This window comes from Petaurus breviceps, unplaced genomic scaffold, assembly GCF_028583685.1.
Source record: "Petaurus breviceps papuanus isolate PSGF00001 unplaced genomic scaffold, PetGlider_PUasm1.0 90752, whole genome shotgun sequence".
NCBI classification, from domain to species: domain Eukaryota; kingdom Metazoa; phylum Chordata; class Mammalia; order Diprotodontia; family Petauridae; genus Petaurus; species Petaurus breviceps.
The window spans coordinates 5,036,210-5,053,588 of record NW_027187336.1 but is presented as its reverse complement, the minus strand read 5'-3'; the positions used below and the strand labels follow the sequence as shown (position 1 = coordinate 5,053,588).

Genomic DNA, 17,379 nt, shown 5'->3' with positions numbered 1-17,379 from the left:
AAATAGTTCAGAGACTTGATTATTCAGAGGATAGCATATTAAAATATTTCGTGATTTCTGCTTCAGTGATAGGTTTTCCATGTCGTCAGAATTGTCTTTCATTTTTGGCAGATACAAGGCAACTTTCTTTTTGGAGCCGTTATGACAAAATTACAAGTCAGAGCCCTGCTTGTCTTCCATAACATAGCACATGACCCACTTCAGCCTTGGAAACAGACATACTCCTCTTCATCTTTGAAATATTTCAAAAAAGGCAAAAGAAAGCAAAAAGTAAATAAGGAAGAGAAGTGATGTAGTATCATCTGCTCAAAAATGAAGAATTCCCACTAAGTTGATTTTCAAGATTTTGATATCACAGATTTAAATACTCCATTTGTAAGACAGACACAGAGATGTAATGTACACCTTTCACTGTATCCAGTATTCATTTCAGTTGCCTCCCTTTCCATTCGTGTTCCATATATGTCTCTTTAAACATATATGTATATACCTGAGGAGGCTTATAGGGAATCATGCAAAGTGAAGTAAACAGAACCAAGATAACATTGTTTACAGCAGCAACAATAATGTATGATGATCAACTGTGATTGAATTAGCTATTTTGAGCAATACAATAATCCAAGAAAATTCCAAAGGACTTCTAATGAAAAATACAGTACAACTCCAGAGAAAGAACTGAGGGAATTTTAATACAGATAGAAGCATATGTTTTTCTTTTTTTCTTTAGTCTATGTTTTTCAACATGGTTAATATGGAATTATATTTTGCATGACTCCACAGGTATAATTTATATCAAATTGATTGCCTTCTCCAGGGACAGCGGGAAAGAAGAGAAAGATTAGCAACATATTTTTCATGAATTAAAGACAGAACATTTATTTTGATAATCCCCAGTTTTTTCTAGTTTAGATGAACTAAGGTCTGAGAAGTTCACACTTTATAAAGCTACGGGTTAAAGTATGTATATGTATTGATATATTATATAATTTAACATATGTATAAATAAACTACATTTTATCATAGATATGTATACATGCATATATGCATATGTGAAGTACAAAATCTTAGGTGTTTTTTTTTCCTTTATCCATACCACCAGAGGAACAAAAGAAAGGAAGAATAGAAAAAAAAAAGAAACAAACTTTGTATGATATAAGCATAATGAAGCAAAAACAAATTCTATATGGGATATGTCCACAAAATACACTTCTTTTTCTTTATATTAAGATATCATTTCATTATTTTTAGGGTGGAGCATTCTTCATGATTAGCCCTCTGTAAGGAGGGTTGATCATTTCATTGATCAGCTTTCTTGTTTTTTAATTTTTACAATATTGATTTTGTAGTATAAATTGTTCTGTTTCTCCTCACTTCACTCTATTTCTTCCCAAGCTTCTTTGAAATGCTCTCCTTTATTTCTTATAACAGTATTATTTAATTATATTCATAATTCATAGCATGGAATTTTTATGATACAAACATAAGTGATTTGTCTTCAATTCATGAAGATATGAGGTGATAAATATTTTTTCTAGTACTGGAAATGAGTTCTACTCTGACAGTAGCACCACTCTTGTGCCAATCAAATTAAGAATTACAATGGTGATAAAAATTACTGGAATTAAGAATCTAGGTCTCATCTTTGGAACAGACATTGTCCTTTGTATAAAATTAGTTGATTTCCACAAAGACAATAAAGATAGTGAGAGTACTGCATATGATGTCATTGAACCTGGATTCAAAACATAGCTTAGCACATTTGTGAACCTATTAATTTGTATAAAAGTTTCTGGGCCTGCCTATCTTTAGGTATAAATAGATAGAATTGTATTAGATGATTTCTATGGTCCATTACAGCACTAAATAGTCATGCATTACCACTAATTGACTGTATGCCTCTGGCAAGTAACTTAACCTCTTATTTTTTTTAACTTAACCTCTTTTTACCTTAGTTCTCTTGACCATAAAATGAGAAAAAATGTTTCTACCTTAAAATCATGCAACTCCAAGATTAGACATGAAACTTAATATCATTAGGACCATTCTGTAACCAAATTAATTACCTTTATTCTAAGTTAAGCTGTTTAGAGATATCCAAACTTTCGTTTCAATAGAACATTAGAATTCCTATAGAGTAAATTATAATTTACCCACATGTCTCAGTGGAAAAATTCTCTTTTTTAATCTCTCTATAAAAATGGGCAGCAATGACTTTTTGCTCCTAAGCATGATTTAAATTTATCCAGTTTATCTGATTGTCTATTCCTGGGTATATCTGATTTTGTCTAGTTCAGGCTATATTTGAAGATTCATTAAAACAGATTCTGGAGAAACCATCCTTTCTAAGGAGGAAGCCCCCTAGAGAACCAAATACTTGCATGAAATAATCTGCATAAATTCATAAGGTATGCATAAAGAAAAATTCAATTAATAAATCAATAAATTGTTTTCTTGCCTATTATGTAACAGATATTATGTCAGGCACTGGAGATACTATGAGAAAAAAATAAAATATTCCCTGTTCTCAAGAAGTCTCCATCCTTGTGGTAGAACTTTGAAAGACTCTAGGGATTTTAAAAAGTGTAAAGTGTAAGTAGGAAAATGAGTACCACTAACTATAGATTTAATAGGGACATTCTTTCTGAAGCTAATTTTTTTTAATATGAAGAAGATTTGTTTGTTTTTGCTTTGTTACCAACATTTATCAACAAAGGCCTTTCCAAATGAATGATTAAGTGATAATACAGCATCTGAATTAGGGAAAGAATAAAGAAAGATTCCCTGGCACAGAATGTAACAGCAAGCAACCTTGCATACCTAGTATAACCGCTAGCACACATTCCTTGATCTGCTTTTCTAAAGGAAAGCAACTCAAAAAGAGTTAACAATCTTACTTTAATCAAACATATATTTACTTAATTCAGGGGGAAAAGTCAACACCGCGAACTTCAGAGAAAATATGAAGAGAAATAGCAAGCAGACAAAAAAAATATAGACAGAAAATAACACAATTGAACAGATCAACAGACAGGGTTTCTAGCTGTCTGACCATTTCATACATTCATAGTTAGTTACCAGAGAGAGAAGTACTAACATCTGGATTTTCAAAGCTAAGGCCTCCTTTAATCAAGCTTCTTTTGTGAGCTCCAAGGGAGGCCCATTAAGGGGTAGGGAAGATCTTTAAATTCCCAAGGCTCAGAATATATTAATTAAAAATTATAATTTACTCTTGCTTGGAAATAGAATGGATTTTTTTCAAATCTATATACATATTGGCAGAATGCTATGACAGCAACTCATATATGGACTCATAGTTTACCTTTTTCTATGGGATTTCATAAATAGAGATATTCCTCCACCTTCCCTTAGGAGATTACAAGATAGTAATCAGTGGAGAAAAATATATTATTTGATGAATTTATATATAAGATCCAGGAATTTTGAGGATGGCAACTTAATATGGTTGTTGAAAATATGGGACTAGGACATTTTCTAAATTATTCATTATTGTATAACAAGAGAGATGTGTAACACATTCCTTATAATCTCAGCTGTTATGGGGCTTCTTTGATGAACTTTAGATAGAAATGATCTTGGAACAAATTGCAATACATATGTTTATGTTAATTGTTTAACAAATGAATACAATGGTGATTGGTATTGTTTATTTGACTTTCACTACTATCACATGGCCCATTCCTTTTCGCTAACTATGGGGTTTTCGAGATGGATCATAGGATCATTTCTTTCTCAGATCACTGGATTAATCACTCAGCTTCCAAATACTAGTTCCTTCAAATCTGTAGGGGTGATGGGAGGGTGGGGAAGGTGGCAAAGGGACTTGTCTGGAGAGAATGATGTCAGTGTTAATTTATTTTCCAAAATGGATAAACAATGATTTCACTGCTACATATTGGATAGGAACTCTATTAACACTTGTAGACTGTTTGACTCCTCTCTCTCTGACAATCAACTAAATCCTGAAGTTCTAATTAAGCTTATTGATTTTCCTGTTCACTTCTAAAACTCATGGACTCATCTTTAGTAAAAGATAAAAATATTTTTTCTTGTTTTGAATGCTTAAGTTTCTATACAATTTTCTTCATTGTAAAAATATTTTTCTTCTTAACACAAAGTTTCCTAGAAGGAATATTCCCATTTGAGAATATTTTTCATGTTCTTATTTTATGTCATCTATTTTAAAATCAAAATGATTTTACTTTACTTTGGATAAACCATGGGCAATTTTGCCTTCTTCATCGCTGATCTTCTTATTGGAGGAGCAGAAAAGGACATCTTTTGCAATAGCTGTTAAAATAATATTGACTATACATCTTAAAACTTCAGTTAACTCAATCAATGAATTGTTCTAATGAGGTCAAAATCATGGAATCAAGTCTCACACTTGCTAGTTAATGCTATTCCATGGACACAGAGTGAATTTATAATTCTATCCTGATGTTTACACATACATCCCATTGATGAGGAGAAAGAGGACATGAGAAAACAGTGGTTGTTCCCCAACAAAGTATTTCCACTTTGAAAATAAATGTCTGTCCAAAGCTTGACAAATCAATAAAAATAAGCTGATTAATATTGAATGAATGAAGGGGAAAAAAAGATTTATCAAGAACTTATTATATGACAAGAGCAAAGATAGACATTATCTATAGATAAGAAATTTACATTAGAAATAGAAATATTAAACAGATAATTACAATTTAGTCCCTACCCTGAAGGATCTCACATTCTAAAAGACAAAGTGACATATATTGGAGGGAGAGGGCTGCTGCAAATGTCTGGAGCATCTAAATTTATAATATTATGATAGATGACAAAATTACCATGTACTTCTGGCCTATTGATGTGTCTGCCCAACAGAGGATTAAGCCTAGATACATAGGGATTATGGATTCCTTTTCAGGTGGTAAAGATAGTGAAATTGTCACCTGGTTATGGGGATAATAGAGAGAGGATTGATTGGTAGTAGCAGTGTGATCTGCACGGGAGGGGTAGGAGGATATGATTCATTTTTGGTATCAATGTTATCAAATATGTATGTATGTATTGCCTATTACCTAAATAAGAATATGTGAGTCATTAAGGAGGAGGAAAAACATGGCTGAAAATTGATATTTATCTGATATTTTAAGGTTTAACAAATACTTTACATGTTATCTCCTTTGACCCTCACAAACAACCCTGTGAGACATAATAAGAGACAATGAAATATTATTCAAATTTTGCTTATGAGAAAGTCAGATAGATTAAATTACTCATCCAGGTTGATGTAAACAGTAAATAGGATTTTGAACATAACTCGTTTAACTGTAAATCTAAAAAGAAAAAGAAACTCTTTAAAGAGGTTAATAATAATATTAATAGTAGCAAACAATGATATTTTATTTTTTTGTGGGATGAGGGGATTATAGGACTAGTGAATTCATTGGCCCACGGAATCCTCAGGATAAAAATCCTTTTCATTGATTGCAAATCTGCTTGTATAGCCTTATATATTATGGGCTACTGAGAGATTTATATATGATCAAGAAGTTAGTATGGGCCAGAAGAAGGACTTGAAGCAAGGTTTTCTTAACTCCAAGGCCCTCTGGTTGGTTGGTTGATTGTTATCCTTTGAACTCAAAGAGGACCAAAATTGCATCATTACGTTGTGGTCAAGGTATCTGTGTCCCACTGTGGCTCTTCAGACCAACACAAGCTCAAAAGTTTCTACCACAGATCAGGCACAAAAAGTCCATATTAACATTTGAAGGGGAAATGTCTCTGAATTTGTGCAACTCGTGTTTCTTTGGAGCTATTGCAATCTGCTTTGCTCATAGAGCACAGCACATTCTTTGATGCAGCTACACTGTGCTGGGCAGTTCTGTGCCATTGTCTTCTATATTTCACAATCAATATCAAAGTTCTTCACAAAGAACTTGATAATGTCCCTATATTGCTTTTTCTGACCTCCATGTGGGTCCCTTCCCTTGTGTAAATTCTCTGCACATTAGGTATTCAAACCATGGGGCCATCGCATCAGAGTTGTGCTCTCTTCAGTAGAGTTTGAATGCTTGATAGTTCACTTGGAGAAAGGACTTAAGTATCTGATACATTGGTAGGAGATCTTTATAATCTTCCTAAGACAATTCAAATAGAAGTGATTCAGTTTCCTGGCATATTCTTGGTATCCTGTCTAGGTTTCATAGGCATACAACAATGAAGTTAGCACAATGGCTACTATACAGCATAATATTTTTATATTACCAATATAAAATAAATTGGAATAGGACCAAATTTTCCTCACCTTGACACTATGAATAGTACTAGTAGTTGCAATTATTATTATCAGAATTGAAACTTTTATTAACCTTGACATAAGGAATAGAAAAATGTGTAGCATGACAGAAACAATGGCAGATTGAGGGAGTTGGTGGTCAGAAACAAAAAAAATTTTGAAGAGAGACAGAGTAAAAGAAGAGATAGAAGAGTAAAGAGGGAAAAAAAGGAGGATGGAGGGAAATATATAGTTATCATAACCATGAATATGAATGGTATGTATTCACCCATTAACATAAGTAGAGAGAAGAGTGAATTAAAAACAATACAATATGTTGTTTACAAAAAAAACATACCTGAAGCAGAGACACATAGAACAAAAGTAAAAGGTAGGAGTAGAATCTATTATGCTTCAGCTGAAGTAAAAAAAAATAAATACAGCAGGGATAGCAATAAAGATCTCAGAAGAGGCAAAAGAAAAAAAATGCATCTGAATAAAAGAGATAGCAGGGAAACAGTATTTTGCTAAACGATATCATAGACTATGAAGTAATGTCAGTAGTAACATATATACATCAAGTGGCATAGCATTCACATTCTTAAAGAAAAAGTTGAATATAGCAGAGAAGAAAATTTGGAGTTCAAAATTTTAAAAATATATTTTAAAATTGTCTTTCCATACAATTGGAAAAATAAAATATTTAAAAAGTTGTCTTAGTCACCACCATTATAATATATCAAGTCATAAAACTATCACTTCTTGGTAGAAGATCACATATAAGAGATGTGAAATTTTCCAGAAAATGTTCTCCCCCCTGTCAACATAGATAACATTGGTTCTTTGTATTATTCAATCACTTATTTTAAGGTACTAAAACTCCTGAAAGAAATACTTCCCCAATAATATACATTTTTGACCTAATGGCAGCATTGGACAATTATTTAGCTGGACTTAACTCCTATTGGTTATCTTATGCTCTGAGAAAATGGACCATTAGGTTAGGGAATTTGATTTGTATAAGAAATCAAGTAGGCTTTAAAAAATGTGGTATGACCTATACCACATAGTATTCAGTTGATGGGACTTAGCTATAGGGAACTCTGGACTCCCTGTGTCCAGAATAAATAGGATAGTCAGCAACCTTTGTTACTGTTCAGTCATTTAGTTATGTATAACTCTTCATGATACTGTGGCCCATAGTGCCATGAAGTTTTCTTTGCGAAAGTATTGGAGTGGTTTGTCATTTTCTTCTCCAGTGGATTAAGGCAAACAGAGGTTAAGTGACTTGCCAAGGGTCATATAGCAAGTAAGTGATTGAGCCTGAATTTGAAGTCAGGTTTTCCTTACTCCAGGCTCAGCATTCTCTCCACTGAGCCATTTAACTGAGGCCTGACAAACTCTATAGGCTCCCTATTAAATTAAAATTAAAATTAAATTAGATAACAAATCAAATTTTCTCTCTTTGTGATTCAAAGGCATTCACTTCCTGCCTTTAATTCTTCTGACTTCAATGGTAGGAACAGAGTATGTACTTAATATAAATGTTTATTATTTCCTTAATTAATTTTTCTGTAATTAATATATAGTAATCCACATATAATTCCATGGTTCAGCAAAAAAAAAAAAAAAAGGCCACTTTGCTTTTCTTCACTCAGAATTGTCCATCTTCTTGAATTTGCACTGGTTGTCTCCAATGACTGGAATGTAGTCTTTCATCTCTACTTCTTAGATTTCCTTAGTTTCTATTGTAGATTAGGTGAACCACCAGTTCATTTCAATCCTCATTCTTCTTGACCTCCCTGTAGCCTTTGATACCATTGATCAACATCTTCTCCTTCATGATATATCCTCCCTAGGTTTTCATGACACCACTACCTCTTGGCACTCTACCTCATATGTGATCATTCCTTCATAGTCTACACTGGATTTTCATTCAGGTTATTCCCACAAACCATGGGTGTCCCATAGGGCTCTGTCCTGAACTCTATTTTCTTGTTTCTCCATCTATAGCTATATTCTTTTATTGGATAATAATCTAGAAGATAAATTTTTAAATCCTTCTGTAGCACTAAATAACTTTAGAGATAACAAGGCAGTCAGTCACTGATTAAATACCATTTTACCATATTGCAACTTTCACCTACCTCTCCCTAAGACTTGGGGTTAGTTGATGGTGGTGGCAGGATATTGAGTTAATGCTATGAATTGAATATATTGAATATAGCAGAGAAGAAAATTTGGATTTTCCAATAATAATAGGGAAGGAAGACCATGTTTGTTTAGGGGTGATAAAACAAATGAAATTTTGTTAAATAGACTGGCACTGGATTATTCATAGCCTTGAATGCCATACTAAAACTTTGGGATTTGGGTCTAAATAGGGAGAATCTAGAATAAGTCATTATTTTTTTTACCAGGGAAGTATTATGGTGAAAAAAGGTGGTTTAGGAAAGGGTAGCAGGGTGTAATTGGAAGTATGAGGCAAGAAAATACTGTAATGTTAATGGAATTTAAAGATCCCTTGTATTGACTAGGCTTTGGGGTTAAGGGTTAAAACCCAGAGCTTGAAAATCCCACTTGTGGGATGGACTTGTTGAGGTGAAGAGGGGGGCTGAACTGGGAGGAACTGATGCCATGGATAGAGAGGCCCAAGGAGAAAGAGACCAGAAGAACTTTTGGGAGCAGCATCATGGAGGCAGAAAGAGAGAGAGAAGGAATTGCCAGGGGCCAGAGTTGCTAAGAGAGAGAGAGAACTGCTAGCTGAAGCCACCAGAATTGTTGAAGGACAGTTGGAGCTGCCCAAAACTTTTGAGAACTGCCACCTGGAGCTTCTGAAAACTATGGAGGCATGACTGTGGTGCCGGTATTTTTTCTGTCTGTTTTGATGTTATTTTGCCAGATTTTGTCTGCTGATAAAGGACAGCATTGAGGTCCTGCAGCATTGCTGTTGGTTCAGAAGCCCTGAAGGAGGATTTTCTTGTTGTATGTTTACAGAAATCCAGGAATAGGGTCTTGCTGATGTTTTCAGGGGTCCTGAGACTGTTCTGAAGTCAGAGAATGAATTAATGAGGACTCTGGCAATGTATATTGTGGCTTTGTTAAGCTTTGTCTTCCCAGGAACAAATATTGCGGAGACCTTGCCTTGGGTCAAGTTGAAGAAAAGACCTCTTCTTGGGTATTGAATGCTGTGATGTTATCATAACCTTGTTGTGGCATAGGGGTAGATGGCCTTTGTGCTCTCCACTGCCCCTTTGAGAAGGTGCTTGGTATTAACAGATAATTGTAATTCAGTTGTGATCCAGGGATGGAGTGCTTTTATTTTTGTGCTTTGTGACCAAATGAATGTGACCAAATTTGTGACCAAATGAATGTACTTTGTTTATGATTTAAAACTAATCTCCACTTGAGAAGAGATATTTTGTGATTGACTTAATGAATATACTAGCCAGGGGTGGAGTACTTTGATTTTATACTTTGTAATTGAATTGAAAACTTACTAAATGACTGAGTTACCCTGTATTTTGATATTCTCTTTTCTGTGAATGTTTTCCCTTACTTTGTTACTGAATATATGGAGAGTTACTATGGTCATAATTCTGAACCTGGAAGTTGCTTTTGCTTGTTGTTCCAAGTAAACAAAAAAGCTAGGAAGAAAAATAAAGGAAATGTATACCTAATCTTCAAGTTTGATGAATTGAAGAAATCCCAAGTAGTACTCAATAGGATAATAGACTTAAAGCTGAAAGAAATCTCAAAGCTGAACAATGCAGTGTTCTTATTTTAGAGATGAAAAAAATGTGACCCCAGAAGGTTGTGACTAACTGAAAGATGCACAGGTAGTGATTATTACAGATGAAATTTGCACTCAAATCATCTGATTCCTGAGCCAAGGCTATTTCTACTTTACCACTTAGGCCTTCATTAATTGGTAGGGAATAAATGTAGGAAATGATTTACAATGCCTAAGATTATGAGTCTGAAAGGAAGAAGTCTGGACACAGGCCTCTCTATTTCTGAATGAAAGATATATTTTAAAGAGTAAGATAGCCAAATGGGCCAGCTAGGAGACATAATGAATAGAGAGTCAACCTGGAAGACTAATTTTGAGTTCAAATCTGGCTTCAGACAGTTGGTCTGTTACCCTGGGCATATCACTTTACCCTGTTTGTCTCAGTTTCCCATCTGTAAAATGAACTGAAGAAGAAATGGCAAATGAATCTAGTATCCTTGCCAATAAAACACCAAGTGAGGTCACTGAGAGTTAGACACAACTGAAATGACTGATCAACAAAACCATACACTTAGAAATATCTAATAGGCAAGTATGACTTTGAGAATAGCTCAGTTAAGTGAATTTTATTATGTGCTTAGTTGGTGCCAGCATTGTACTATATTTGATTTAAGAGAAATATGAGATATTATTGCTGCTTTTTGAGGTATTTGTATTCTAGTTATGGAGATATTTATGAATGTGAAATATTTTGAAAATAGAATAAGACTTTGTTTACAGGAACCTTAGAGGAGAAGAGATTTTCCATCAGATGACATGTAGTAGCTATAGACATCAAAGAGAGGGAAATCACTAAAAACAAAATCATCACAAAAAGCACAACAAAAAGCAATCTAACTATGGGGGTAGAAATGAACAGATAATTCTTTAAGGATACGTTCTTGATTAGAACAACAGATGTATTTTGTGGAAATAATAAGTAAGGTTGGACAGACTCACTGTCCTATGTTTCCCCCTCCCCCAAATCTATGATTTTATACAATGCCCTAGTTTCAAAGCCAAATTTAGAGATGTTACAATAAGATAATGGGACATAGGATCACAGCCCTAGAAACTGAAGGAACCTTATAGGCTATCTAGTCTAACATCCTCATTTTCCAGTGCAAGTAACAGTGGCCCACAGAGGTTTAATGACTTACCTATGTCACCCTGTAATAAACATTGAAGGTAGGGTATGAACCCAGATCCTCTAGTGCAATAAACATTATTTTTTTACTGTGCTTTGCTAACTAAGAAAGTCACATTTTTTTCAATGCTCTGGTCAATTCTTAAAGACTATTAAGTTATTGAGAAGTTGCTAGTTTATATGCCTGGATAGATTTTGCATTCCAGAGAATTACCAAAATTTATGAAATTACATTTATAGAACATTTAAAAAGGGTAGGTGTGAGGAATAAAGGGAGGGGTAAGGTACTATTGGAGGAAGTATAATTAGTACTTTATAACATATGCTGAAGTAGAGAAATCTTTGTAATATAAACGGAGTATTTTACTCTAATTCATGAATGAAATAATTAGAGTTTGGTTTATGCAAAAGAGGCCAAATAATACATACATTTTCAGCAAGATATACTAACAAGTGGTCCATCTAGGATAACAAAGGGGAAATATTTTTCTTTTTTATAAAGTCCATGACATTTCACATTTGAGGGACCAAAAAGAGAAAGACTGGAGAATTAGAGGTAGAGATTGCTTTATGATTATATATGTATGTGTGTATGCACACAGACATATGTATATATCTGCATATGTATGCCTATATACATGCATGTATACACATATAGAGACAAATATATGTATGCATGCATGTATTACTGTATGATTTTTATTCTGTAACTCCATTTTTATAGTTTACTCATTGCTACCAGAAAGGAAGAACTTCTGCATTAGATTTGGCAGTATGATACCAATATAATCTATTAGATGGGACCCATACTTTATTATTTTATTTGGGTTTATAATGTGTATTTGTATCAGTCATACAAACTTTCCTATGTTCATTTTTTATTTTATCCATTCATTTCTACACAGTAATACTCTAATACATTCAAACACTAGAGTTCTTTTTTCAACCTAGTTTTTGGATACTTTATGTTTATATTTTGATTTATCATACAAAATGCTACTATGGATATTTGCATGTATAGAGTATGTTCATACATTTTATGTATGCATATTGTGTTTGCATGCATATTGTGCATGTGTTTATAAACACATAAGATTTTTTGTGACTATATTCCTACTTATATAGTTTCAGTAGTTAGATTCCTTTATGGTCTAAGTAGTGTGTGATTTAATAGATTTTCTTGGAAATTTCCAAAGTGTTTTCAATGGTAGATTAAATATATTCAGAGCTCCACCAGTAGGGAATGTTAATTCCCTAAATATGCCATTATTTCCCCCCTTGTTTAAACAGTGTTTATATTTGAGGGTATGTGAATATGTGTGTGGGTAAGTATAAACTCAAAAGATTCTTTTCTGCCAAGATCTTCCTAGGTGTATTATTCCAGGAGCTAGATCTCCATGGGGGTGAAAGTGTATGTATTACTTAATAACTTTTTTATATTTCAAATTGTTTTTGATGGTATTTTGAATGTATTCACAGCTCCATCAGTAGGGAAGTAGTTTTCCTTTCATCCAAAAACTATGCAAGGGAAATGAATGTGAACTTAATCAGGAATGTTAGATTGATGTATAGAGTCATAAAAATAGCAATAGGTAGAAAATTTAACTGTATAAAGAATGGAAGAGAAGCTGTGGATTAATACACACCTAAGAGAATGTACAGTTCACCATTCTAATAGTGTAAATATGCTATTTATGATTACAAGATAAGACTATCCTTGTCTAAATATGTTCTGGTACGTATACAGCTTTGTATCATTTAGTAGGGTCTGTTTGTGATTCTCAGAAAACACAAATTTCAAGAAAAGTTTAAAAATGTTGATTGCAAAATTTCATTGAAATGGTTATATGGTTTCATGTGTCCATATGAACCAGTCTCTGAGGCTTTTTTGTTAGATTTGAGTAAAGTATATTTAAATTTTGAGCCTTGAACAAAGAATAATGGGTCTATTTTAAGAAAGACCTAAATTCTAGATTGAGAAGGCATATGAAATTTATGATGTTTAAATTTATTATTGAATCATAAGAAAATCCCCCAAAAATATTTCCAAGAGAAATATGGGAGCCTAAAATGTTTATTCTTACTTTCTGTACTACTGACCTAGGGATATATGGATGATGATCATGTTTGTTTTCTTCTGGTCTGGTTTGTCTTTTGGAGGAAGTAAATGTCAACTGAAATTGTAAGACAGTTGAGTTAGGGCAGTTAGAAAGAAACTATATGGATCATAAGATTCACGGTCAGTAAAATGCAAGAAGCAAAAAGATGATGGATTTAGCTTAAGAAGCAGGGTAGGAAGAAAATGGACACAACCAATTAGGTGAGAATAAAAATCCTAGACACATTCATTTCAGCAATTGAAGGATCAGGCAAATCAAAATAGAATCCAGAGGTGGGGAACATGTGGCCTCCACATGACATGTGGCCTTCTAGGTCCTTGGGTATGTCATTTTGACTAAATCCAAGTTTTGCAGAACAAATCCTTTTATTTTAATAAGTGGATTTTTTCTGTGAAGTTTTGATTCTGTCAAAGAACAGCACTTGAGGACCTAGAGAGCCACATGTGACCTCAAGGCCACAGGTTCTCCACCCCTGGAGACTGAAAGGAGATTTCACATAAAGAGACATGAGGAGCCTCTCTGAAACCACATCATAAGGTTTTGACCATTGATCTAGAGGAATATGTTATCTACTTTCTACCCTCAAAATTATGTTCCTGCTGTATGAGCAAACAAATCCAGAGGTGTGCACTGAGTAACAGAGATTAATACCTTATTTTGTAGTTTCCTAGGTAGTTGTATTAATTAGGTTTGGTAAGAGTGGATAAGTTTAACTTACCAGCAGACCTCTTTCCTAAATATCTGTGAGTCAAAAAACATTAATTATGCACCTACTATATGCAAACAAATATGAAGGAAATAAGTTATGGAATGAATAAGAAATAATCAATAGAGGGAAAATACTAGTTTGACAAAAGGGAAAGGAAGGATGGATAGACTTTGCCATGATGGATCAGACTTGGACTACATTTCCCAGGTCACATCTGATCCCCTTCTGATGATGATAAGTAGCTCTCTAATGTTTTCCATATTCTTATTCTGCATTTCTCTCCCCTCATTCAAAAAACTCCTAATTTTCATTTTATAATTATGTAAAAGTTTTCCCTGGTTGGATCATTGATTTAAAGTGACCTTATACATATCTTTTTTCACCCAGTATATGGAAACATTTGCACCACCCCAATGGTTGGTTTTCTTTAGTTATGATAACAGACTATACACAAATAAGAAGATGCTGTCAGAGGGAGCAGAGTCAAGATGGCAAAGTAGAAGCAGTACGTCCCCGCTGCTCCAGCTTCCACCTTCCCCAATCCATGTAAAAGGGGACTCTGAACAAACTTTGGAGCTGCAGAACACACAAAATGACACAGAGAAGCTAACCTCCCACTGAGGACAGCCCAGCAGACCTGCAGGAATCTGCCAGCACAGTGCTCTGGAGCCAAGCCCAGCCCCACCCCGAGGCTTTAGCCCCAGGGCAGGCCTGACCAGGTGTTCCAGATCAGCAACAGCTGTGACCTTTTCTAGATTTATCAACACATAGACATGAAGGACAAAGTGAGAGGTCAGTGCAGTCTGGACTTTGGGACCCAGTAAGTGGGAGTGCCTGGCTTTTGCTCCCGGGGCAAGAATCTGCTGAGACACTGGCACAACCAGCCAGCACCATGTGGCAGCTTCAGGTCCTGGCCTGCAGAGTGTAGGGGGACCAAGCAACAGTCTGAGGGGTAATCGCTCTTGCCTTAACCTTCTTGGATTTGGATTGCAGGCTAGGGTAGAGGTCCTGGGGTATGTGTCCAGCTTGCCAAAGCGTGTGGAGACCTCAGAGAGGGCACCCATCTAATACCACTGGCAGCTGTGAAAACCCCAGTGTTTGGGACGAAAGCTCCCCTGTCTGGTGGCTCTTAGAGTCCTACTGTGACAAAGCCTAGGGGTCAAGTGATTGAGGGGCAACATGACCAGGCAAAGGAAACAAAACAGACAGAAGATTATCACATTAGATTCCTATTTGGGGGACAAAAAGGAGCAAGGCATGGAACAGGAGGAAGACAGTGAAGTCAGAACTCCTGCACCAAAAGCTTCAAAGGAAAATGCGAGCTGGTTACAGGCCATTGAGGACCTTAAGATAAGAGAAGTGGAGGAAAAAATGGGAAGAGAAATGAGAACAACGCAAGAAAATTACGAAATGAGAGTCAACAGCCTGACTAAGGAAAATAACACCTTGAAAAATAGAATAACTCAAATGGCAAAAGAGGCTCAAAACGGCAATGGGGAGAAGAATGCCTTAAAATGCCAAATTTTCCAGATAGCAAAAGAATCTCGAAAGCTCACTGAGGAGAATCATTCCTTCAGAATTAGATTGGAGCAAATGGAAGCTAATGACTTTATGAGAAATCAAGATGCTGTTAAACAGATCCAAACAAACGAAAGAATAGAAGGCAATGTGAACTATCTGATGGGAAAAACTGCTGACCTGTAAAATACGTCCAGGAGAGATAATTTAAAAATTATTGGACTACCTGAAAGCCATGATCAAAGTAAGAACCTAGAAATCATCCTCCAGGAAGTTCTCAAAGAAAACTGCCCTGATGTTTTAGAACCACAGGGCAAAATAGAGGTTGAAAGAATCCACCAATCACCTCCTGGAAAAGATCCCAAAAAGAAAACTCCTAGGAATATGATAGCCAGGTTCTAGAATTGCCAGATTAAGGAGAGAATATTAAAAGGAGCCAGGAAGAAACAATTTGAATATTGTGGAAACACAATCAGGATAACCCAGGATCTGGCAGCTTCTACACTGAGGGATCGAAGGGCTTGAAATATGATATTCTGGAGGGCAAAGGAGCTGGGATTAAAACCAAGAGTCACCTACCCAGCAAAACTGAGTATCATGTTTCAGGGGAAAATATGGTCATTCAGTGGACTAGAAGGACTTTCAAGCATTCTTGCTGAAAAAACCAGAGTTGAATAGAAAATTTGCCATTCAGATACAAGAAGCAAGAGAAGCACGAGAAGGTCTGTATCAGGAAGTTACTATAGAGATGCAGCAGGAGCTCTATTAGTCTATGACATTACCAGCTGAGAAACCTATAATGCACTTATTAATTGGTTGACAGAAGCAAGAATGCTAGCAAGTCAAAATATTGTCATAATACTTTGTGGGAACAAAAAAGATCTGGATACAGATCGTGAAATTACTTTCTTAGAAGCTTCCAGGTCTGCCCAAGAAAATGAGCTTATGTTTTTGGAAACAAGTACACTAACAGGGGAAAATGTAGAAGAAGCCTTTGTTCAGTGCGCAAGAAAAATACTCAATAAAATTGAATCAGGTGAACTGGATCCAGAAAGAATGTGCTCAGGTATTCAATATGGAGATGCTGCATTAAGACAGCTCAGATCACCACATCGTGCACAAGCCCAAAGTGCTCAAAAGTGTGGCTGTTAAAATTTTGGACTCTATAGAAAACTAAGCTCTACATACAAATGATATTTGGGAAGCAGCTGATGAAGCTTTGGAGTTCTGCCGTTTTTATCACGATCTTTCCACTCTGTGTCTGAAGTAGACCATTGCTGGGGGAAAAATAAAAGTACTTCAAGGTGTTATGCAAGCTAGTCAATGTGGCACAGCAGATTATATAATAAATCTAATTCAATGGACAATTCAGTTAGATGTATATATAGGTGTAAAAATTTTCTGTTCCACTTTTTCCCTTTCACTTTTCATTTAAACATTGCGGTATCCTGCCTGTATATACTATAGTGCAGTAAGTTTCCAAAGCATGGTATATGGTGTATGATATAATAGAATGTTGCACTAAATGCAGTTTAATATTTTTTTAACTAAAATTTGTTAATTGTGAGGAGTTCTTTTTATCATGTTTGTGTTGTATTGCATATTTGGTTATATTTATGACCTGAAATACAAAGCCACTGGCATTGATGGTCAGTGCATTTCTTATTTAATTTTTTTGGCCACGTGCTACACAATGTTTACGTGATTTATATTTGAAGTACGAGGTCATTACTTTAAAGTTCACTAATGTAAGAAAACAAAATTAGAACATGATTTTTCCATTGAAAATGAAAAAAAAACTGTTTGAATACAAGACCACCTGATAGCAGCTATATT

General features: G+C 34.9%; 2 protein-coding genes across 2 annotated transcripts in view; both read left to right on the top strand.

Moving 5' to 3' along the window:
• LOC138146130 (ras-related protein Rab-4A-like) overlaps positions 1-17,139 on the top strand; it is a 28,434-nt gene extending 11,295 nt beyond the window's left edge. The window contains exon 3 of the mRNA XM_069067862.1: positions 16,334-17,139. Coding sequence (XP_068923963.1) covers positions 16,334-16,695 — 362 coding nt within the window. The 3' untranslated portion in view covers positions 16,696-17,139. The remainder of the gene's footprint in view (positions 1-16,333) is intronic.
• DPP10 (dipeptidyl peptidase like 10) overlaps positions 1-17,379 on the top strand; it is a 1,061,638-nt gene that overhangs the window by 797,434 nt on the left and 246,825 nt on the right. The gene's annotated exons all lie outside the window — the stretch shown is intronic.